Here is a 24,777-nt window from a genome sequence, read left to right as displayed (position 1 = left end):
TCAGGGTGGTGGGCTTGCATAAACTCACCCCAAATAGAGAGAAGAGGGGACAGACGTAAAGCACTTTTACAAACAGAATCCAGATGGATTTTTCAACTACAACCAGTAGCACCCTTTGGGTTAAACGAAGAACTTCTCTTCACAGGATTTCTGGGTAGTTGATCCATCTATGCATCATACTCTGTTCGGCCTTCATTGTGGTTCTAATATTTTCATTTATCCTTTTTAGCCTCCCAATGGGATTGGATCGACTCATTTTAATATCAGTTGGATGTTGGATGCTTATTTACCTGTACATGACCTGTGGGAGACTTGGACCTTCGGACGACAATGGTATTCGGACAGTTATGGAATTTGAATTCATGAATGGATTCATTTGAGCCTGAATCACCTTGGGACATGATGCGTGCATTTTCGTCGGTGGCACTAATCCCCTGTTTCGTGAGGGATGCAGCATTTCAGATGGACAGTTTTTGCAAGTTACTTGGAGGAAGGATCTTTTTGTCCTCTTCCCTATACAGGCCTGGACATTGTCATCAACAAGTGAACATGCTGGTATAAGTCATGGATAAACTATTGGTTCCCTGATTTTGGAGCCTTTTTTGTTTGTATCTACATATATGTCTCCATTTTATCAAGGACGGGTGACATCATGGCTATTGGCTACCAGCACTTTTATGTATTGTTGTTTTTTTGTACCCATTTATCTATGGGCATAATATATAGCCACTTGCTGTATTGTATTATATCTGCATTAACAACATATTTTCCCTCATTTAGGTACCCTTTTACTGCCTATGTCCGCATGGCTCCTATTTGTGCTCTATTGCGTCCTGTTTTGAGACGCAGGTCCGTTTGGCCAGTATTTTTGCTCTACTGCGTCCAGTTTTGAGATGCAGGTCTATATGGCCAGTATTTGTGCGCTATCGCGTCCCGTTTTTGTAACGCACTTGTCAGTTGCGTCCTCGTTCTCCGCTTGTATCCTCTGATCTATCTCTGATCACATCGGAGGACAGAGAAATTAAAAAGAGATCGCGTTTTTTTTTTTTGCGATCGCAAATGCGGGGTGGGTAAAACCCCCCCCCCCGAATCATGTTCTCTGGGGTCTCGGCTACCCCCGGCAGCCGAGACCCCGGAGAAAATCCGACTCTGGGGGGCGCTATTCACTTTTTTTTAATTAACGGCGCTGTGGTTTAAGTACCCTTAGCGGCCGCCGTTAAAAGGCGTATCGGCGGTCGCTAAGGGGTTAAAGTCTTTTGGAATAGTCAGACGTTTCTCAGCCTCCTCCCATTCTTCTAGAATCATAGATCGTGTATGAGAGTTTACAGGAAAAACTTTTGAGGTCTGAGCACGTAACCCGCCAAACATCTCATCCTGTATTGAACAAGATGTTGGGGGTTCCTCGACTTGCATGGTGCGTCTCACTGCACCTAGTAGCTCGTCCGTGTCCACAGAAAAAAATAAATACTTCTTCCCTCTTTCTGGAGGATCTCTATACTAGTCTTCCTTCAGATCCGACTCCAGCAAAGCCCCCTCAGATGTAGAGTCCGAATCTCTCATCCTTTTCCTGTTATCAGGCTGTGTGGGTTGAGGAGTCATGAGGCCAGACACTGACGCCTGTACCCCCCATCCCGATCCACACCCTCCGAACGGAGCCCGTCAGTGATCTCTCATATTTCCTATCCACAGTGGGACAGGAAAAACACTGACTGTTGGTAGGGGGAGGGTCCTTTTATACTCTCATAGTTTCCTGTCCCACTGTGGATAAGAAGGACAACCTCCATGGTGCTGTCAGGTGGATGACCTGGAAATATATTTCAGGGTTAGGTAAAGCCAAGCCTCCCGCGTCCTTAGGGTGTTGAACCGTCTCCAATATAATTCGCGGGTGCTGCCTCCCCCACACCAGGCCTCTAAATAAAGAGTTAATCAGTTTGAATGTTACACGTGGTATCCAGATAGGTGAGTTATGGAGAACATACAGTATCTTAGGCATCAGAATCATCTTAATGAGATTAATTCAGCCTACAACAGATAAATGCAACTTCGACCTTTGCCTTAAGAGTTCCCAGCACCGGTGTAAGATTCGTATGCAAGTAATTCGTGATCGGCAAAGATATTAGTATCCCCAAATATTTGAATTTATCTGCTACTTTAAGTCTACCCCCTTCCGTAGAATCTCCCAGCTCACCCCCTGCATCATCCACCATAAACAGAGTTGACTTATTCCAATTTATTTTAAGCCCCGACAAAGCACCAAATCCCTCGATGAGACGAATTGCATTACTCAATGAATCATGTGTATCACTCAAGAACAGCAGTATATAAAGCGCTATCTTTTCCTCTACTGATCCATATTTAAACCCAGAGACCTTGGTGGACTATCGAATCTTGGTGGCCAACGGCTCCACGGCTAAAGCAAACAAAAGAGGGGAGAGCGGACACCCCTGTCTCGTCCCTCTATGTAGTCTTATTGTATGAGAAAGCTCCCCATTCACTCTCACCCTAGCTGATGGTTGCGCGTACAATAGCTGAACCCAGGACACAAATTGTGGGCCGAAGCCAAAGCATTGCAATACCTGCCACAAGTATCCCCATTCCACAATGTCAAATGCCTTATGGGCATCTAAAGAAGCAATAACTATGCCCACCGTTATCAGCCCCCAATTGTAAATTCAAAAAAAGCCTTCTAAGATTGACTTCCGTGCACCTGTCAGGCATAAAGCCAGATTGATCTGGATGAATCAACCTAGAAATAACACCTGACAATCGGGCCGTCAAAGTTTAACATCCGTTGTCAGCAAAGAAATCGGGCGATATGATTCAGATAGTTGTAGATCTTTATCTTCCTTGGGGATTACAACTATTATGGCCTCCCTCATGGAGGCTGGAAGAATCCCCCCAATCCTAGCCTCCTCCAAAACTACTCGTAATCTGGGTAGCATCACCTCCTCCATCTCCTTACAAGTTTCATCTGACAATCAATCTGCTCCTGGGGCCTTACCTCTTGCCATGGCTCTTAAAGCACAACTTAGTTCTTCGTCCGTGATAGGTCCCGCCAAACTTTCCTCATCCTCCTCACTCAGTCTAGGTAAGACAATACCTTCTAGAAATGCCACGTTGTCAATCCCCGATGGGTCCACACCAGAGGAGTACAGATCCGCATAAAAGTCCGTAAAGACCCTTAAGATCTCAGAGGTCTCCGACACTTTTATACAGTTAACAGGCTCTAATGAATGTACGAATGGTGTACCCCTCTGGGCTGACACCACCGGCGAGAGCATATGCCCCACTACCTCCCCCTCCTGGTAAAAGGCTAGTCGTTGGAACTCTCTTCCTCCCTGCCCTTTCCAAAATAATTTTATCCATATTATTTTGGGCTTCTCTTAACCGTTTCCCAGCCTCAGGGGTACCCAGTGTGGCCATCTCATCTTCAGCAATTCTCAGCCTTTCCCTTGCGGCATTCTCCGCATGTTTTCATCTCCGCTTACATCTACTGATGTCCCTGAACAGCAAATCTCTCAAATATGCCTTCATCATCTCCCATATAGTGGGTATGTCCGAGCTGCCCTCGTTAATCTCAAAAAACTAATCCACCTCCCACTGTATTCCCTCCAAACTCACACTATTCAGCCAGTTAGGGTGAAATTTCCACTCTCCCCTATGCCATGCTTGTGTCCCCATTGGCCATAACTCAACCTCTATTGGATTATGATCAGAGATCGCCCATGGCAAGTATCTCACTTCTCCCATCATAGAATCAAACATTTTGCTTCTGAGCACCATATCTATTCTGGATAAAGTATCATGAGCTGGAGAATAGCAAAAGTATCCCCTCTGCCCCACGTGTCGCATTCTCCACAAATCAGTCATACCGATCTCTCGAAAATATGTTACGAACGGCGTAATATGGCTTTCCGACCTGTTTTGTGTATTTGTTTTTATCCCAGAAATCATCACATATATAATAATTAAAAGCAGCAACGGATCTCCCCGTCCAATAAATTCCAACGCTTCTCTAAGTTTTTCACTCGAATAAGGGGGAGGAATGTACATAGCCACCACACACATCAAAATACCAAGCATTCTGCATTTCACTACCACATACTGTCCATCCACATCAGCATACACCTTCAGCTCTTCATAGCGATGTGTGTGGTTCTTACCGGGACTCTTTGTCCATGGATTTTAGGCGACTCTGGAGCTGCTCATTAATCTCATGCTGTTCTTCCAGCTCTCGTTGAGCTTTTTTCTTCAGCCCCTCCAGACGCTCGATCTCCTCCTCAGCCTCATCCACCTGTCTCTTCAGAGCCTTCACCCTCAAGTTGAGCTGAGAAGACCAAACAGAATATAAGAATTATTACTTAGTTGTGGTGAGAGCATAATGTTACAGTCACTTAGTATGGATATGTGTCCTGCCTGGTCCTTCTGGTCATTGACTTGGAGTCTCTCGTCCTCCAGCTGAATGTTCAGCTCTTTCAGCTTCCTCTCCAGCTTACGGTTTGAGGACAGCAATGTGTTCTTCTCCCTGGGGAGAAAGAATCAAATCATAGATGCCAACGAATCAAGTGATTTCTATCATAACCTTGTGTATCGGGAACCAAAGGGATTCACACTGTGCCAATAAGGAGGAAACTTCCTCTATTACTGAGCTAAGCATCACAGTCTGGAGATGCCACTACCTCTCCTCCTGCTGCAAATGCTCTTGCAGCTCTTGTAGTTTAGCCTCCAGCTGGGACACACTGGAGCTGGGTTTCTGTTGCCCCTCCATTCCTGACAGACGGTTCTTCAAATCTTTATTCTGAAAGACAAATATTGGCAATTATATAATCACTACAAAAGCAAAGTAATCTTATCACATGGGCACCATTCCACAAAACAGACTTCTGAACAATAATCATGTCCAGCAAAATGACATGCTATCGCATCGGGTGGTTGGTAATGTCACGATGGGGTTAGGTATGCAGCGCTGTTGTTGCCTAATGGCATCCTGTGATAAGCTAATGACTTTTGCATCAGGGGACTCGTGCTTGACGCCTACACTTATATGCATTGTTTTTGTCCCAGTGATGCTGTTGCTCTTCAAGAGTCTCATTTGCCTTTGTTGTCTTTGATGTTGTGCCTTTGCCGCTTTCCTTTCATGGTCATTGGCGTACTTTTTAGGAGAAGCCAAGTTGGCGTTAATATTTGCTTTTTAAAGGGGTTTTCCCACAAACAAAATCATTTTAAAAATTGTCTGTGTCTGACAGTGTACCGAACATACTACAGCTCCAGGGCAGGGGAGGAAGCAAAAAAAGACAATACTGACATTACAGCAGGAGATTGCAGAGGATACATTTTGTGAGGTAAAATATTTTTAAAAACAGTCAGTGAAATATTTTACCTCACAAAATGAATCCACCGTGATCACCTGCTGTAACGTCAGTATTGTCTTTTGCTTCCTCCCCTGCCCAGGAGATGTGGTACGCTCCGTACACGTCAGACACACTCACCCCTGTATCTGACGGAGTGCAGAACATACCACAGCTCCTGGGCAGGGGAGGAAGCAAAAGTCAATACTGAAATTACAGCAGATCGCAGAGGATACATTTTGTAAGGTAAAATATTTTTTAAAAACAGTCAGTGAAATATTTTACCTCACAAAATGAATCCTCTGATCACCTGCTGTAATGTCAGTAATGTCTTTTGCTTCCTCCCCTGCCCAGGAGATGTGGTATGCTCCGTACACGGACAGTCAATTTTTAAAATGAACTTTTGTTCGTGGGAAAATCCCTTTAATGTGACCGGCTTCCTCTGCCTGTAGACACATCACACATCTGCCGCCAGGATCAGCTGAATGATTCACTGTACCTGCACGTAATTTGCGCAGGCGCAGTAAATCAGACCACCACCATCTTTGTGCAGACAGATAGCGGCGGTCACATTAACCCCTTCATGACCCAGCCTATTTTGACCTTAATGACCTGGCCGCTTTTTGCAATTCTGACCAGTGTCCCTTTATTAGTCAATAACTCAGGAACGCTTCAACGGATCCTAGCAGTTCTGAGACTGTTTTTTCGTGACATATTGGGCTTCATGTTAGTGGTAAATTTAGGTCGATAATTTTTGAGTTTATTTGTGAAAAAAATGGTAATTTGGCTATAATTTGGCAAATTTTGCAATTATCAATTTTTTTATTTTTATTCTGTTAAGGCTACTTTCACACTAGCATCGGTACGGGTCCATCGCTAAGCGACGTACGTTGTGAAATTTGTGCACGACGTGGGCAGCGGATGCAGTTTTTCAATGCATCAGCTGCCCATTCTGAAGTCTGGGGAGGAGGGGGCGGAGTTCCAGCCGCGCATGTGCGGTAGAAAAAGGCGGACGCGACGTACGAAAAAACATTCCCTTGAACATTTTTTCGTAACGACGGTCCGCCAAAACACAACGGATCCGTTGCACGGCGGACGCGACGTGTGGAAATCCGTCGCAATCCGTCGCTAATACAAGTCTATGGGAAAAAAACCGCATCCTGCGGGCACATTTGCAGGATCCGTTTTTTGCCCAAAACGATTGATTGCGACGCAAGTGTGAAAGTAGCCTAAACAAGAGTTATGTGATACAAAATAGTTAATAAATAACATTACCCACATGTCTACTTTACATCAGCACAATTTTGGAAACAAAATTTTTTTTTGCTAGGAAGTTATAAGGGTTAAAATTTGACCAGCGATTTCTTATTTTTACAACGAAATTTACAAAACCATTTTTTTTTTATTTTTTTTTAGGACCACCTCACATTTGAAGTCAGTTTGAGGGGTCTATATGACTGAAAATACCCAAAAGTGACACCATTCTAAAAACTGCACCCCTCAACGTGCTCAAAACCATATCCAAGAAGTTTATTAACCCTTCAGGTGCTTCACAGCAGCAGAAGAAACATGGAAGGAAAAAATGAACATCTAACTTTTTAATCACAAAAATGATCTCTTAGCAACAATTTTTTTTATTTTCCCAAGGGTAAGAAAAGAAACTGGACCCCAAAAGTTATTGTACAATTAGTCCTGAGTACGCCGATACCCCATATGTGGGGGGAACCACTGTTTGAGCGTCATGCTCAGAAGGTAAGGAGCGCCATTTGACTTTTTCAATGAAAAATTGGCTTCAATCTTTAGCGGACACCATGTCGCGTTTGGAGAGCCCCTGTGTGCCTAAACATTGGAGCTCCCCTACAAGTGACCCCTTTTTGGAAACTAGACCCCCCAATGAGCTTATCTAGATGCATAGTGAGCACTTTGAACCCCCAGGTGCTTCACAAATTGATCCGTAAAAATGAAAAAGTACTTTTTTTTTTTCACAAAAAATTTCTTTTAGACTCAATTTTTTCATTTCCACATGGGCAACAGTATAAAATGGATCCTAAAATTTATTGGGCAATTTCTCCTGAGTACACTGATACCTCACATGTGGGGGTAAACCACTGTTTGGGCACACGGCAGGGCTCGGAAGGGAAGGAGCGCCATTTGACTTTTTGAATGAAAAATTAGCTCGAATCGTTAGCGGACACCATGTCGAGTTTGGAGAGCCCCTGTGTGTCTAAACATTGGAGCTCCCCCACAAGTTACCCCATTTTTTAAACTAGACCTCCCATGAAACTAATCTAGATGTGCAGTGACCACTTTAAACCCCCAACTGCTTCACAGAAGTTTATAACACAGAGCCATGAAAATAAAAAAATAATTTTTCTTTCCTCAAAAATTATTTTTTAGCCCACAATTTTTTATTTTCACAAGAGTAACAGGAGAAATTGGACCCCAAAAGTTATTGTCCAGTTTGTCCTGAGTACACTGATACCCCATATGTGGGGGGGAACCACTGTTTGGGCACACGTCGAGGCTCATAAGGGAAGTAGTGACTTTTGAAATGCAGACTTTGTTGGAATGGCCTGCGGGCGTCACATTGCGTTTGCAGAGCCCCTGATGTGCCTAAACAGTAGAAACCCTCCACAAGTGACCCCATTTTGGAAATTAGACCCCAAAAGGAACTTATCTAGATGTGTGGTGACCACTTTGAACCCCCAAGTGCTTCACAGAAGTTTGTAACGCAGAGCCGAGAAAATAAAAAAAATAATTTCTTTCCTCAAAAATTATGTTTTAGCATGCAATTTTTTTATTTTCGCAAGGGTAACAGGAGAAATTGGACCCCTATAGTTGTTGCCCAGTTTGTCCTGAGTATGATGGTACCCCATATGTGGGGGTAAACCACTGTTTGGGCGCACGTCGGGGCTCGGAAGGGAGGGAGCACCATTTGACTTTTTGAATGCAAGATTGGCTGGAATCAATGGTGGGGCCATGATGCATTTGGAGACCCCTGATGTGCCTAAACAGTGGAAACCCCTCAATTCTAACTCCAACCCTAACCCCAACACACCCCTAACCCTAATCCCAACTCTAGCCATATCCCTAATCCCAACTCTAGCCATAACCCTAATCCCAACCCTAACCCCAACACACCCCTTACCACAACCCTAACCCCAACACACCCCTAACCCTAACCCTAATCCCAACCCTAACCACAACCCCAACACACCCCTAACCCTAACCACAAGCCTAATCTTAACCCTATTTCCAACTCTAGCCCTAATTCCAACCCTAACCCTAAGGCTATGTGCCCACTTAACGGATTCGTGTGAGATTTTTCAGCACCATTTTTGAAAAATCCGCAGGTAAAAGGTACTGCGTTTTACCTGCGGATTTACCGTGGATTTCCAGTGTTTTTTGTGCGGATTTCACCTGCGGATTCCTATTGAGGAACAGGTGTAAAACGCTGTGGAATCCGCACAAAGAATTGACATGCTGCGGAAAATACAACGCAGCGTTTCCGCGCGGTATTTTCCACACCATGGGCACAGCGGATTTGGTTTTCCATAGGTTTACATGTTACTGTAAACCTGATGGAAAACTGCTACGAATCTTCCGCGGCCAATCCGCTGCGGATCCGCAGCCAAATCCGCACTGTGTGCACATAGCCTAATTCTAACCCTAACGGAAAAATAAAAGTAAATACATTTTCTTTATTTTAGGATTGTCCCTAACTATAAGGGTGATAAAGGGGGGGCTCATTTACTATTTTTTTTATTTTGATCACTGTGATAAAACCTACCTGGAATGAATCTGCCAGCTGGCAGATTCGGCGGGCGCACTGCGCATGTGCCCGCCATTTTGGAAGATGGCGGCGCCCATAGACAAGACGGACGGACACCGGGAGGCTCGGTAAGTATGAGGGGGTGGGATCGGAGCATGGGGGGGGGGGTGTATGGGAGCACGGGGGGAGCGGACTGGGGGATGGAGGGGAGCAGAGCAGTGTACAAGACAGGACGGAGGACTGGGGAGATCGATGGCGGGGGCAGATCAGGGTTTCTAGCCATGGCCGATGATATTGCAGCATCGGCCATGGCTGGATTGTAATATTTCACCACTTTTCATAGGTGAAATATTACAAATTGCTCTGATTGGCTGTTGAAAGTGAAACAGCCAATCAGAGCGATCATAGCCACGGGGTGGAGGGGGTGTGGTGAAGCCCCCCCCCTGGGCTGAAGAACCACTCCCCCTGTCCATGTAGGTCGGGTCAAATTGGAGTTAAAATCATTCACGCGACCTGCAGGGACGCGATCATTCTGTGACACAGCATATGCGTCACAGGTCGGATTGGCACCGACTTTCATGACGCATACGCATGCGCTCCTCCTAAACACAGATGGCGGCAGTCAGTGAATCACTTGGCTGATCCCGGTGGCGGCATGTTCGTGACGGTGTTCCTCTGGTGGTACCGCGCAAGAGGCTGCGTGAGTGTGTGTTCGAGTGTAAAAGTGTGAGCGTAAAAGTGTGAGCGTAAAAGTGTGAGCGTAAAAGTGTGAGCGTAAAAGTGTGAGCGTAAAAGTGTGAGCGTAAAAGTGTGAGCGTAAAAGTGTGAGCGTAAAAGTGTGAGCGTAAAAGTGTGAGCGTAAAAGTGTGAGCGTAAAAGTGTGAGCGTAAAAGTGTGAGCGTAAAAGTGTGAGCGTAAAAGTGTGAGTGTGTGTATGAATTGCGTACGGCGTATAGAGTGTGTGCGTGTGGTTTGACGGTGTTCCACTGGTGGTACCGCACAATAAGTTGGTACCAGCAGCAGTTTCCCTATTGAGACACCCATCACTTGGGTGTCCCAATATGGCGGTCGGTGAACTTCCTCCACTTTGAATTCTGGGATACGGTGACATCTGGACTGAACAGGAAATGAAAACATTACAAGGCAATTATATAAATAGATGGGGAATAATACCCTGGGAACAGGGACTTCTCACATGACTCTTTCTTGGTATGGATCACTGTCCGCAAACTACAGGGTATGAGATTTCTCACTTCCAGACATAATACCACATGCAGATGTGGTGATACAATACTTATAACAGATTGTTCTGCATTCATGACTGTAGTCATTTCCTGAGCACTGCTGCAATTTGCAAGTTGAGTCAAGTTCTAAACTTTTAGGTCTAGAAAGTTCACATGCAACGCCGTGACAGATAAAGCCACTACCTGTCTCTCCAGGGAGATCTTATCACACTCCAGGTCTTGACGCCTAGTCCTCTCCTGCAGGAGCTCTGCTCGTAACTGCTCCATCTGTTGACATGGAACAAATGAAGCATCACCAACAGGAAAGGAAGAATTGCCAGGGAAAAAAAAAAAAAAGAATAAGGCAGAGAAACATTGTGTAGTCTAATCAATTACTCTTCCGCCGAAGCCAGCCCCTTGCCCCTCGTGGGTGTTACAATACTCTCCGCAGCCTACCTCTTGCCCCTTCATGGTAACGTTTTCCTCCACAAGCCCAATTCTTGCCCTCCCTGGGTAATATATAGCACCGTAAGCGCATACTTAATTTGTCCCTTCCAAGGGACCATCTAGCATACAGGTTTAATATACAAATTACTGATAGATACAAATCTACAAATGAACCTGGAGAGCTGAATCTGGTATCTGACCAGTTGGAGCGATCTCATGTTACAAGGCACTTCTCGATTAACAGATGTAAAGGTTGTGCTGGGTGTACAGAGCGGATATGGTGTTATGTTATAGTTCAAGCGTCAGCACACAGGACAAAGACCTATATTTGCTTGAGTTGAAATGTTGCCATTTTCCTGTATTTGTGAAGGAAGAATAAGGAACTCCTTATGTTTTGGATACTGTCACCACCTGAAGTTATTTCTTGAACTATTCTGTGGTTTGGGGGTCTTCCTGTTGTGGTATACGTGAACATTTGGACACCACATGACTCAGGTGTGGTGCAGTCCTACATGCGTATCCATTTTGTACTGCGGCAGATAATACCTGGTCCCGGCAACGCTTAACCCGATCTGTGAGGAGCTCTACAGAGTTCTTCTCCTCATCGAGCTCCACCTCCAGACGCTTCATCTTGTCCTGTGCAGAAAAACACTGTTCTATAGAGCGGTTTCCTCACAATCACAAGGCCGGATCTGGGAGACTAGTCCCATGTCTACCAGATACAGCCATACAACTGTATGAAGGTCCTACTGAATGGCCACTGCCCTGGCAAGAAATACTACATGAAATGATTGTATGGCATTGCTATTTGGAACGATTGATTCTACGGTTACCGTTATGCGACTTATAAGTGTCCAGTTCTTTTGTTACGCAACTTCAAAATGTAGCTAAAATCTAGCTTATAAAGTTAAGTTACAGTTTATACAGGAGGCAAGCCAAACAATCCTCATCCTGGATGCAACTAAACCCAAGCTGTGATACTTTGTGCTGCTGAGGGACACTGATCTTCACACAATATAACCGTAGCCTATGATCTCCCACAAGGTCAGCACACTCTTCCCCAGAAATCTTCTCCAGTCCTAACCACATTACCCCCTCACACTCACCTCCAGCACTTTCACCTGTCGGGAACGGTCATCTTGGACTTGTTTCTTGGATTCGATGTCCTGCTCTAGGCTCTGGAGCCTCTGATTGACCAACTCCTTGTCCAGCACTGCGCTCTCCTTCTCTGCCTGGCTCTCTTGATGAGCTAGCTTCAGACGCTGCACCTGAGGATACAGTTACACATTATATTATTATGAGTACCCCCTGCTGACATACATCCACAATTGTAGACTGGTGGCGCAGTACCTCTTCCTGCAGCCTGTTGACATTAAACTGTAGTCTCTCTGCTTCTGCCGCTTTTTCCTTGGCTTGCTTTTGAGAGTCACTCATCTCCTTGCGAGCTTTTTCCTTATATTCTTCTAACTGCGCCTGCAAAAGCTCCAGAGAATCCCGGGACTCATGTGACATGCTGTCCAGCTGAGAGAAGAGGCAGTGGTCAGGGAAATCTTGCTTATATTTCACACCTACTGCACATGCAGAGATCCTATCTGCCCTTTACCTGTTTGGTCAGTTTATCCATAGACTTGTCCAGTAGCCGCTTCTGATCTTCCAGCTCATTCTTGGTCTTCTTCAGCTGGTCCTTCTGCTTGATCTCCTCCTGATAACACTCCTGCAGCTCCTCATATTCCAAAGTCAGGCGCTTCAAGTTCCTCTGAGCCTCGTCTAGCCTGTTCTCCATTTCTCTCCTTGCTGTGGCAAATTCCTGACTCTGGTCTGTGGCTTCTCCGAGAGACTCCTCCATCTTCTTCCGCTCAGTCTCATAGACAAAAAGCAAATATTTTACTAGTATAAACAGCCTTGTGGAGTTAGCTTCTAATACTTCTTCCCCTCAATGAATCAGGGCACATGGTAAATAAAGGCTACACTCACTTCCATCCTGCCCATTCTATCCTTAAGTCGCGTCTCTGCCCTCTGGAGATCATCACTGAATGTCTTCAGCTCCTTCACCTGAGCCTCCAGTCCTAGGATCTTTCTGCGGAGATCATCGTTCTCATCACGGGTGTCCTGCAGGGTCGTCTCAATCACTTGGTGCATGTGCTCTGCATGAGCCTTCCCATCCTCTAGTTTTTTATTAACCTGAAAATGGACCATCTACATTAATAATGTCCTCCAGAATCATCCTCTTCCTGTCATTTGGTCCCATATCAGTCACATAGCATGGATATGGGCGCTCACCTTGAGGAGATTCTCATAGTCTCTCTTGGTTTGTTGCAGGTCCTTATTGAATTTTTCACGCATCTTTTCTGCCTCACGGTCGTGACTAGACACTTCCTCCTTTAATGCCCCTTTCAGGGCGGATAGCTCCCGGTCTCGCTGGTATAGAGAGTCCTCCAGCTGCTCCTTCTCCTGCATTAGAGGCTTTACTTGGTCCTGGAATTGCTGCAGCTCCTGTCAGATGCAATTGAGACCCACCACCATAAGCCAGGGTCAGTGGTGCAGTCACCAAATATGCTGCCAACATGTGCAACTCTTCTTACCCTCATGTGCTCATCATACTCTTTCTTGGATTCATGCAGCTCACGGTTGAACTGTTCACGCAGTTGTTCTATGTCTTGGTCACGTCCAGACACTTCGTCCTTCAGAGCCCCTTTTAAGGCAGATAGCTCCCTATCCCGCTGGCGTAGAGTCTCATCCAGCCTTTGCTTCTCGTGCATCAGCTGCTTCACCTGCTCCTGAAATCTCTGTAGTTCCTGATGGGGGTAAGGGATTAATCAGAACAATACCCGATTACAGCATCCCTACCACATTCAAACACTTTATGGGGAAACAACAGACCCTTCTTGTGACCTCAGCTTCCTCGGCATCCACAGAGCCTTTCCTCACTTGGTTCAGCTCTGACTGCACCAGGGAGAAACGATTTTTCATCTCACTGAGCTCATCTTCAGACTCCTCTTTCTCAAGCTTCAACTGTAAAACCCTGATTCAAAGAAATTCATGTGAGAGGACCTAAAACTATAACCAGTTTACCCAGAACCCTGAGGTGATGACTGCTAACTTATTCAACCACTAATCACAGGCAGAGTAATGGAGAAGTCTTTTTCTGTAACTTTGGAGCCGACAAACACTCGGCATCTTCTGTATTGACTCTTGGGAAGTCCCACTTACCACATCATTACGTAGCATTATGTTTTGGTTAGCGGGTTGTTCTGACTAATTGATGTAATCGTACAACTTAGTGACCCAGAGGGACAAAGAAGCTGTACACATAGCACCAATGGTCACCCCTTCCAACACTTACCTGCAGGATGCTACAATGTCCTCCACCTCTGCCATCTTACTACACTTATCAGACCATGCAAGATATTCAGGCTCATGAGTGTTTAAGTACCTAAATAAAACTTCACTCATGACAACCTTAAATGCTAACTTGTGTGCATCGTGAAAAATTTTTTTTTTGTTTTTTGTTCATTTGGTCTCCAACTTTAAAAATATTTTATTGAACCTATATCTACTGCTAAGTGGGATCAATGAATCATCTCATCCTGCGAAAAACAAACTCTCAGCGAAAATGGAAAATGTTAAGTCCTGGCTCGCTGAATAAAGCCACACAAAACCAAATGATTTATATAAAATAAAAATAATGAGTTTTAGATTGAAAGTATATAAATGTAAAAGTATCACTGTAATCGCACTGATCCCACAGAATAAAGTTACCAATTGATGAACTACATGTTGAACGACACAGAATTCAGTGTGAAAAATTATACTATAGAAATAAATTCTATATATTCCAAAACAACGTAATTGAAAAATAGAACTCGCCCTGTAATAAAAAGCGCTCAGACAGCTACATCTACGGAAGAAAGAAAAGTGGACACTTCATGGTAAAAGGAAAAAAAGTACAGCTTTGTTTTTATGCTTAGCCAACAGTGAGCCAAGTTATAAAGTTATTTACTATCTGGATTCTGGAAGCCATGGATTACAGACCTTACACTGGGTCTCTGCCCAACCCCTTGGTCATACTCACTCCTCCTTTGTTTTGCGGAGGTCCTCTTTATTTTTCTGGAACATTTCCTTCCATTGGTTGATTTCCTCACTGCTTTCCTCCAGTTCTCGCTGCAAGTTCCTCACAACCTGATTAATTTTCTGCCGTTCAGACTCCAGGCTCAGTTGGTCCTGGGGGAAGAAATACAGGTGACTTCTCCTTGGACACTGGTACAGCCCAACGGAAAGGTGATCCACAGAACACTCAAAAATGAGAGAAGAGGAAGGAAAATGGAGATAGAGGCAGAGTGAGGGTTCATATATAGATGGCAGGGAGCAGAGGGTAAGCAGACACATGGCTGAGAAGTGTGTATAACCACCTGCAGCAGATCAAGCCATACATAGACTGGAAGGTGGGTCCCTGGCACTTTCTGGTACCTGGGATACGTTGTCCATATTTTTCCTTAGTTGCTGCACGTCACTCTGATACTGCGCCCTGACGCGCTCCAGCTCTTGGTCATGACTGGCCACCTCCTCTTTCAGCGCCCCCTTCAGGGCTGTCAGTTCCCGCTCTTTCTGTCTCAGTAGATCATCCTGCTTGTACCGAATCTGCAGAACTGCATCCAACTCTTCTTGCATTTCTTGCAGCTCCTAAAGGGGCGGAGGGAGTTTGGTGCAACCTAACACATGCAGACGGCAATTTCATATTGGTGGGCCTGATTAGACCAGTGAAGGCCCGGAAAACAGGGGGTTGCTCATTTTGTCCACTCAGGTGATGGGGACAGTTTTCAGGATGTCTGGAGGCGACCTAAGTGCTCAGAATATTAATGACGATGCACAGGCTCTGTTTTAACCAGCAATGTAAAACAGGCAGCTCAAGCAAGCCAAGTTCTGCTATAGAAAAGCTAAGGTGAAAGGGGCACCAGGAGTCACACGTTACCTTAAGCAGAGAGTGCTTTTCCCCGGTGGCTCCCTTTGCACGCATTTGGTTCACCTCTTTGGCATCTTGAAATTTCCCTTCCAGGGATCTCAATTTAGTTTCTACCTGTTCTTTACTCATCCGCACTTCAATCAACCTGTGCAAGAGAGAAAATTCATTACACAGCTAAATACACAGACCGCAGCAGTAGGGAGTACAGGGGAGTGCTAAACCAAGTGTATCCAACCAAAAATTAAACCTATATGATTAGCTCATGCAATATGCAGCATGAGCTAAAGACCTGTAGTACACTTGTTGAGAGTGCAGGTGGCGCCACAGACTGTATATTCGGGGAGACATTTGTATTCTTTGCCATGAGCTGTTTTTTTTCCACTGCATAAAATATTTACCAGTAGATATAAAGTTATAAATTGACTTGTACAGTGAACTGAACCCATCCCAGAAACAATAAATGCCTCTTTTTTCCACCTTGGTTGGTCAATTTAGGACATTACTAGAAAGTTTGAGCTATCTGGCTCCCCCCTCTCATTTACATAGAGGAGAAGAACTACAGATTCCAGGACATACTCCTGAGACATGGAGTTCAGTTCATTCTTTTTCTTTTCTAGAAGTTCCTTTAGCTTCCTACATTCTTCTACAGACTCCTCCAGCTGAATCTCCAGTCTCTGAGTTGAGGCCTTTGGATGAGAAGCTTCCTGCCTCATTCTTTGCTATCAAAAGAAAGATAAGAACGTTCAAGAGTCGATGAGAAATATTCAAGATTGTGCATTCATTTGGAAGTCTCCACAGCCAGGATGACTAGTGAAGGCGCATCTCAATTCTCACCTTCATTTCATCCTCCAGCTGCTGCTTAAGTTCAGACACTCTCCTCTCCGAGTCCTTCTTAGAATCCAGTGTTCTGGTGTCATCTCCTGGCGAGGCCTGCAGAGATATCACCAAATGTTACCAAAAGTAGGGCCACCACGGCAGCCCACCATCTTGTAGCCACGTCTACTAAAATCAGCTATAGTCCAAAAGGAAAACCCTTCTGGATTCTCACAAACTTACTTGGAAGGACTGAAGCTTTTCCAGGAGGAGACTGGTCTTTTTCCGCAGAAAGGCATCACTCTCATTAGACCTAAGTGGTTCAAGAAATGCATTTAGCATAGACACTATTGAGACCATATACCATGGAGTAAAAGACAAGTACAGACCCATCACGAAGGATGCTGTACACCATCTCACGAGTGGGGTCATCTTGCTGCTGGCCCTTCAGAAGATCAGGTGTGCTCTTCAACTAGTGACAAAAAATGAAACCATCAGTAAGCCACAGAGAACGATAACTATAGAGACATTGGCGCAACAATTTGTGATACCTGCAGCTCTGACTGCACCGTTTGCAGAGATGGAGGAAATGGATCTTCCAGAGTTTGAGCCAACCATTCTTTAGTCAGCCGTGTCTTGTTGACACCCTCCCTTTCTAGGGAAGCTCTATCAAATGCCAGGTTGTCTTGGCGATGAATCTGCTGTACGCTCCTTTCTGTGGTCTGCACTTCTCTATAGTCTGTGGTGCCCTGCTGAGACTTCCGTCCATCCAAACTTTGTGATCGCTTCCGCTCATCTTTCATGGCCTGGCTCCTTCTTGCTGTCCGTCCCCTCATTTGGACTTTGTCAAATTTATTGATTAGATCGTCCACAGAGGAAAGCGGTTTTGTGTCTATGTCATCACTTGGCAGCTTTGGCGATGATGATGTTGGGAAGCCGTTCTTCCTCTGTAGTGAACCGAGGAAGGAGGCAGGTTGTTGACTAGTTGCCGGCTTATATTTACCAGTTGTGACCTCCCCATTGCTTGTCTTCTTCAGGCTTCCACGGCTGCCAGATGATTGGGAGTATGTAGTATCAAGGGTGGAGGATCGTTCACTGTAATGTCCATCATAGCCATAGGAGTCTTCCTGTTCTGCATCTAGTAAAGAGCCATGGGACTGGGACCTCCCGAGCTCCTCCCGGCGTGCTGGCTGTAGTGCTCGCGGCTTGCTGCGAGGTCTGGATGTTTGCTCCTCATCTGAGGTACTGCTGCACTGCGAGCCAGTTTGGTGGCATGACCTATTGCTATACGGGTTGTCTGGCATTTCTAACTCTGAACTGTTAGTGTGGACGGTCCGGCTCGCCCTGGTGCTGAGTCCCTGGTACTCGGACGTGGAGTTAGGTGAGGCATTTCCATAGGCACTGTTAGTTTTGATTTGAACCCCGTATGAAGATTTAGTTTTGTCTCCGCTGTTAAGAACCACAAAAGGCTGTCCGTCTATGCCCTGAACCCGGATTGCCACTCCGTAGGAGTCTTGCTTGGACCTTATACTCTTTGGCTTCCTGTTTTCTTTCAGGTCATCGATAAAACGGATCTGAACACCCTGGCCCACGGGTAAGTGCTGCTCGGCCATTTCTCCATGAACACGTCTTTCCATTCACCAAAGAACTGGAGATGAAAATACAAGACAGTGAGAACCTGGGAAAATACTACAAAGCCCCTGTGTCCATCATAACATCTCTGTACATGTCAGACTGAGGAAAATCATTACCTTCATTAGCATAATCTCTGTCTGCGGACAAGTATTACCTGCTCTGTCTGTTCTGCACAATATAATGAGAACTGGCCTTTCATCGGAAACAGAAAACTAGGATATTAGAAAATGCAGAAAAACTCCAGGTGCAAGGGCAACGTAACAAAAGCCGAGGGGTGCAGCTTCACCCGTAGCACCATGGCTGCTGGATGGGGGAGTAGCTCAGTCCAGCCACAAACTGGGTGCGCTGCATTTTTCCCTGAACATATTTCTATGGCCTGTAACCTGGCGAGTTTTACAGGTGCATTCTTAGGATTCCCACATTGTGCACAGTGATCCACCAAAAGGAGTGTGCATTGTGGTTCATTTCTCTTACATCATGTCTCCCTGGCCCGTCTGGGCTCCGCGGAACACCACTGACTGATGTAGAAAACATGTTCTCCAATGCTGCTGCGTTAGGCATTTTGTGTTTTTCATTATTCAGTGCCTATATAGCTCCCCCTATGGTAGGTGACAGGGTGAAACAAGTGCAATGTCGTGACAATAAACAAGGAGAGCGGTAATGAGCGCTGCACTACTTTCTGCTGCATCAGTCCAGATTCCTCAGCTCATTACACGACCCAGTTGTTTCCATGAGGCCTGATCGGTGAACGGCTGGCTGCGGAGGTTTCCATATAAATGTGCAGTACAGGGGGCTGCACTGCTGCCGGCAGGAGATAACATTCTGCCCACTTAATAATAATAATAATAATAATAATAATATTTATTTTTTTTATATAGCGCTAACATATTCCGCAGCACTTTACAGTTTGCCTACATTATCCCATGAAGTCATCTTTTCTCCTACCATCATGTAGCTTGAGCTAGAAAATAAATGACTGCAGCTTAGAAGGAGCAGGCGGCACAATGAGGATGCGCCTGTGGAGCGAAGCACCACCCAACCCTTCACACTGTGACATGTGTACGGAGATTGGTGCACATCTGTGGCAAAAAAATAACGGTGAAGTCATAGATGAAGGTGCCACTGTCTGCGGACATGCAAAGGACAGGTCAGGGGCGGATATTGGGCAGCTGCTGCAAGTACGTGACCCACTTTTATACTTTGGATTCCATCATTTTCCAGCACAAACTTCCCATGCATGGTGTAAACAATCACCTGGTTCCTCTAGGCAAGGAGAATACGGTAATGCTACAGTACAGGGAACACCAGGCAAGAGCCTCTGAAAACCATCTTACTCCGAACAAGGTGTCTGCTGGATGAATGCTTTTTGGACAATTGGTGAATAATCTTGTGTATGATCTATGGCCATCGCTGGAATTTTACCCTAATGGTGACATTGGGAGGCGACATGGGCAGAATGTTCTAGATTTCACAGGGAGTGCAAATGGCGTCAACTACAGCAAAAGTGTCCATTAATCTCGTACTGCAGAACGCAGCACATTCATCTTGTGTGAACATGCCTTTCAGGGTGTGGTTCACCATGGACTACACTAATACATATTAAAGTAGAAGGGTTTCACCAGATCTCATCCACACCCGAAAAAAATACATGAATTACTATAGAATTGTCTAAGGGTCACTTCCGTCTGTCTGTCACAGATATTCATTGGTCGCGGCCTCTGTCTATCATGGAACTCCAAGTCGCTAATTGGACGTGGCAAAACAGCCACGACCAATCAGCGACAGGCACAGTCTCATTGAGCTTTGAACTTCATAGCCAGGTGTATGCAATCATGAGAAAAGCTACTTAAAGTGGCCACTTGCAAGTTGTTCTCCTGTTTGAATCTCATCTGAAGAGTGGCATCATGGGCTCCTCAAAACAACTGTCTAATGATCTGAAAACAAAGATTATTCAACATAGTTGTTGTTCAGGGTAAGGATACAAAAAGCTGTCTCAGATTTAACCTGTCTATTTCCACTGTGAGGAACATAGTAAGGAAATGGAAGAACACAGGTACAGTTCTTGTTAAGGCCAGAAGTGGCAGGCCAAGAAAAACATCAGAAAGGCAGAGAAGAAGAATGGTGAGATCAGTCAAGGACAATCCTCAGACCACCTCCAGAGAGCTGCAGCATCAACTTGCTGCAGATGGTGTCACTGTGCATCGGTCAACTATACAACGCACTTTGCACAAGGAGAAGCTGTATGGGAGAGTGATGCGAAAGAAGCCGTTTCTGCAAGCATGCCACAAACAGAGTCGGCTGAGGTATGCAAAAGCACATTTGGAGAAGCCAATTTCTTTTTAGAAGAAGGTCCTGTGGACTGATGAAACCAAGATTGAGTTTTTGGTCATATAAAAAGGCGTTCTGCATGGCGGCCAAAAAACACAGCATTCCAAGAAAAACACTTGCTACCCACAGTAAAATTTGGTGGAGGTTCCATCATGCTTTGGGGCTGTGTGGCCAATGCCGGCACCGGGAATATTGTTAAAGTTGAGGGATGCATGGATTCCTCTCAGTATCAGCAGATTCTTGACAATAATGTTCATGAATCAGTGACAAAGTTGAAGTTACGCAGGGGATGGATCTTTCAACAAGACAATGATCCAAAACACTGCTCCAAATCTTCTCAGGCATTCATGCAGAGGAACAATTACACTGTTCTGGAATGGCCATCCCAGTCCCCAGACCTGAATATCATTGAACATCTGTGGGATCATTTGAAGAGGGCTGTCCATGCTCAGCGACCATCAAATTTAACTGAACTGGAATTGTTTTGTAAAGAGGAATAGTCAAAAATACCTTCATCCAGGATCTCATTAAAAGCTACAGGAAGCGACTAGAGGCTGTTATTTTTGCAAAAGGAGGATCTACTAAATATTAATGTCACTTTTCTGGTGGGGTGCCCATACTTATGCACCTGTCAAATTTAGTTTGAATGCAGATTGCACATTTTCTGTTACTACAATAAACCTCATTTCAAGGCAGAAACATTACTGCAACAGTTATTAGATATATGAAACTGAAATAGCTGTTGCAAAAAAAAAAACATTTTTTATAAAACATTAAGCTTAAGATTAATAGGGGTGCCCAAACTCTTTCATATAAATAAATTTGAGATATATATATATATATATACACATACACACATATATATATATATACACATACATACATATATATATATATATACATATATATATATATATATATATATATATATATATATATATATATATACACATATACATATACATATATATACATATACATATATATACATATACATATATATACATATACATATATATACATATACATATACATATATATATATATATATATATATATACACAGTGGGGCAAAAAAGTATTTAGTCAGTCAGCAATAGTGCAAGTTCCACCACTTAAAAAGATGAGAGGCGTCTGTAATTTACATCATAGGTAGACCTCAACTATGGGAGACAAACTGAGAAAAAAATATCCAGAAAATCACATTGTCTGTTTTTTTAACATTTTATTTGCATATTATAGTGGAAAATAAGTATTTGGTCAGAAACAAACAATCAAGATTTCTGGCTCTCACAGACCTGTAACTTCTTCTTTAAGAGTCTCCTCTTTCCTCCACTCATTACCTGTAGTAATGGCACCTGTTTAAACTTGTTATCAGTATAAAAAGACACCTGTGCACACCCTCAAACAGTCTGACACCAAACTCCACTATGGTGAAGACCAAAGAGCTGTCAAAGGACACCAGAAACAAAATTGTAGCCCTGCACCAGGCTGGGAAGACTGAATCTGCAATAGCCAACCAGCTTGGAGTGAAGAAATCAACAGTGGGAGCAATAATTAGAAAATGGAAGACATACAAGACCACTGATAATCTCCCTCGATCTGGGGCTCCACGCAAAATCCCACCCCGTGGGGTCAGAATGATCACAAGAACAGTGAGCAAAAATCCCAGAACCACGCGGGGGGACCTAGTGAATGAACTGCAGAGAGCTGGGACCAATGTAACAAGGCCTACCATAAGTAACACACTACGCCACCATGGACTCAGATCCTGCAGTGCCAGACGTGTCCCACTGCTTAAGCTAGTACATGTCCGGGCCCGTCTGAAGTTTGCTAGAGAGCATTTGGATGATCCAGAGGAGTTTTGGGAGAATGTCCTATGGTTTGATGAAACCAAACTGGAACTGTTTGGTAGAAACACAACTTGTCGTGTTTGGAGGAAAAAGAATACTGAGTTGCATCCATCAAACACCATACCTACTGTAAAGCATGGTGGTGGAAACATCATGCTTTGGGGCTGTTTCTCTGCAAAGGGGCCAGGACGACTGATCCAGGTACATGAAAGAATGAATGGGGCCATGTATCGTGAGATTTTGAGTGCAAACCTCCTTCCATCAGCAAGGGCATTGAAGATGAAACGTGGCTGGGTCTTTCAACATGACAATGATCCAAAGCACACCGCCAGGGCAACAAAGGAGTGGCTTCGTAAGAAGCATTTCAAGGTCCTGGAGTGGCCTAGCCAGTCTCCAGATCTCAACATTATAGAAAACCTTTGGAGGGAGTTGAAAGTCCGTGTTGCCAAGCGAAAAGCCAAAAACATCACTGCTCTAGAGGAGATCTGCATGGAGGAATGGGCCAACATACCAACAACAGTGTGTGGCAACCTTGTTAAGACTTACAGAAAACGTTTGACCTCTGTCATTGCCAACAAAGGATATATTACAAAGTATTGAGATGAAATTTTGTTTCTGACCAAATACTTATTTTCCACCATAATATGCAAATAAAATGATAAAAAAACAGACAATGTGATTTTCTGGATTTTTTTTTCTCAGTTTGTCTCCCATAGTTGAGGTCTACCTATGATGTAAATTACAGACACCTCTCATCTTTTTAAGTGGTGGAACTTGCACTATTGCTGACTGACTAAATACTTTTTTGCCCCACTGTATATATATATATAATCTGTCATCCCCGTCTGACGCTCCATATGTTCATTTTTTCCATCTACCGTATATGAAATTGGTTTTTACTTCCAGAATTTATAAAAAAAAAAGTTTTCTACACAATTTCTGCGACCGCTGCAATGTGAATGGTGTCACTATTTTTTTCCTTTCTAGATTTTTTTTTTTTTAAACAGTCGTCCCATCAGCCCACGTGAGTTTCTCCTTGGCTTCATTTACAGTTTCACTTTTCTCTCTCTTGTAAACTTAGAGAACTATATGCAGAAAGCCGACGATGACCACTGACTGTGTGATTGTACCCCAGCATTACCAAACTGATTTGAGAACAGAAAATCTGTTTTTCAATTCAAGAAAAGTGTATGAGAAGTTACAGCCGGCATCCAAACACTGCAGGGGATTTTCCTCACTGACTTACTAGAATTTAAAAGCAGAAAAAAGAAAAAAAAAAAAACACTCCCCTCAGCTGCAGATTTCTTTGCTCCTAGCAGGCTTTCCATGCTGGTCACTGTACATCCTAGCATCCTATATAGCTGGAAAATAATTTGCAGAGCTTCACACTCACAGCCATCATCAATGTCCCCATTGGGCTCACAATCGATATTCTCCGTTATTATTGTCTTTGGAATGTGGGAGGAAGACCGAGAACAAGGAGTAAACCAGCGTAAAGACAGGGAACATCTTAACTCCAAGCAAAGGTTTCCCTTGTAGGATCTGACCTCAAAATTACCCAACAATGCTATCCACTGATGTAGCGGTTACGTTGGACATACCGTAACATGGCAGACCAGGATGCACAGAGGCTGCGTTCATATCTTGTGTCCATACCAGAAAGAGGTGTCCGGTCCACTCTCAGACATTACAATCAGTTGATGAAAAAGAAAATCATATTCTCGATTGTAGAATGAGTTTTTAAGATAGACCTAAAAAGACTCTCCTTTGGACCATGTGTATACCTTATCGTTTTTGTAATCAAGAGAATCTCTGAAATTTAGATTTTTTTGGTTTTAATAAGTTTCTTCTAATGAGTTTAAATTGTCCATCAGTTTCTTCATGAGCCAATTAAACTGAAGGGTGTCAGATTTTTCCAGCTCCCCTTTGACCATCATCAATGTCAACTTTTAATTCCTTAAGACTGTTTCTTCATATCAAATGCATCAATTTCAGTGAACATTGTGCCAAAATAGTGCTTCAGTCAGTCAAAAAAATGGTACAAGAGCATGTACGTGGGGGATTTGTTAATACGCACACTACTGGGAATCATGCTCTTTTCAACACATTTCTTAATTGTGCTGTGGTCTCACCATGTACGTAACTTTGGACAATTTTTCCAACCTCTGAAGATTGGTTAGTATGACGGTCCACATCATCAAACATTTTGTGCAAATTTGGCCAAACATGAATCCGTAACCATATGGTGGTTATTGTACAGTAAATGTTAGACTACCAACACATGTAACTTGGACAAGAGAGCGTAGCAGAAATGTTAAGTCAACAAATTAGAAAACTCATTGATGTTGACAGAAACATCTCCCAAGTACAAATGCCACACTTGGAATTAGCTCCAGACC

The 24,777-nt window shown here is 44.1% G+C and overlaps 1 protein-coding gene across 2 annotated transcripts in view; it reads right to left on the bottom strand.

Moving 5' to 3' along the window:
• The window catches only part of CGN (cingulin), a 101,634-nt gene that overhangs the window by 11,325 nt on the left and 65,532 nt on the right, over positions 1–24,777 (bottom strand). The window contains exons 2-21 of one of the 2 annotated variants that reach the window (XM_069768387.1): positions 17,115–18,211; positions 16,953–17,035; positions 16,807–16,876; positions 16,585–16,680; positions 16,327–16,469; positions 15,760–15,895; positions 15,258–15,470; positions 14,863–15,011; positions 13,671–13,812; positions 13,373–13,585; positions 13,071–13,283; positions 12,765–12,971; positions 12,394–12,651; positions 12,141–12,311; positions 11,897–12,058; positions 11,337–11,426; positions 10,548–10,631; positions 4,680–4,798; positions 4,417–4,525; positions 4,164–4,327 (exon numbers count right to left, since the gene is read on the bottom strand). In XM_069768387.1, the coding sequence (XP_069624488.1) occupies positions 4,164–4,327; positions 4,417–4,525; positions 4,680–4,798; positions 10,548–10,631; positions 11,337–11,426; positions 11,897–12,058; positions 12,141–12,311; positions 12,394–12,651; positions 12,765–12,971; positions 13,071–13,283; positions 13,373–13,585; positions 13,671–13,812; positions 14,863–15,011; positions 15,258–15,470; positions 15,760–15,895; positions 16,327–16,469; positions 16,585–16,680; positions 16,807–16,876; positions 16,953–17,035; positions 17,115–18,200 (3,908 nt within the window). In that variant the 5' untranslated portion in view covers positions 18,201–18,211. The remainder of the gene's footprint in view (positions 1–4,163; positions 4,328–4,416; positions 4,526–4,679; positions 4,799–10,547; positions 10,632–11,336; positions 11,427–11,896; positions 12,059–12,140; positions 12,312–12,393; positions 12,652–12,764; positions 12,972–13,070; positions 13,284–13,372; positions 13,586–13,670; positions 13,813–14,862; positions 15,012–15,257; positions 15,471–15,759; positions 15,896–16,326; positions 16,470–16,584; positions 16,681–16,806; positions 16,877–16,952; positions 17,036–17,114; positions 18,212–24,777) is intronic. The other variant, XM_069768396.1, reaches the window with a different exon arrangement.

The sequence above is a fragment of the Ranitomeya imitator genome, chromosome 1 (genome assembly GCF_032444005.1).
Source record: "Ranitomeya imitator isolate aRanImi1 chromosome 1, aRanImi1.pri, whole genome shotgun sequence".
NCBI classification, from domain to species: domain Eukaryota; kingdom Metazoa; phylum Chordata; class Amphibia; order Anura; family Dendrobatidae; genus Ranitomeya; species Ranitomeya imitator.
This window is presented reverse-complemented; position numbering and strand designations above follow the sequence as displayed.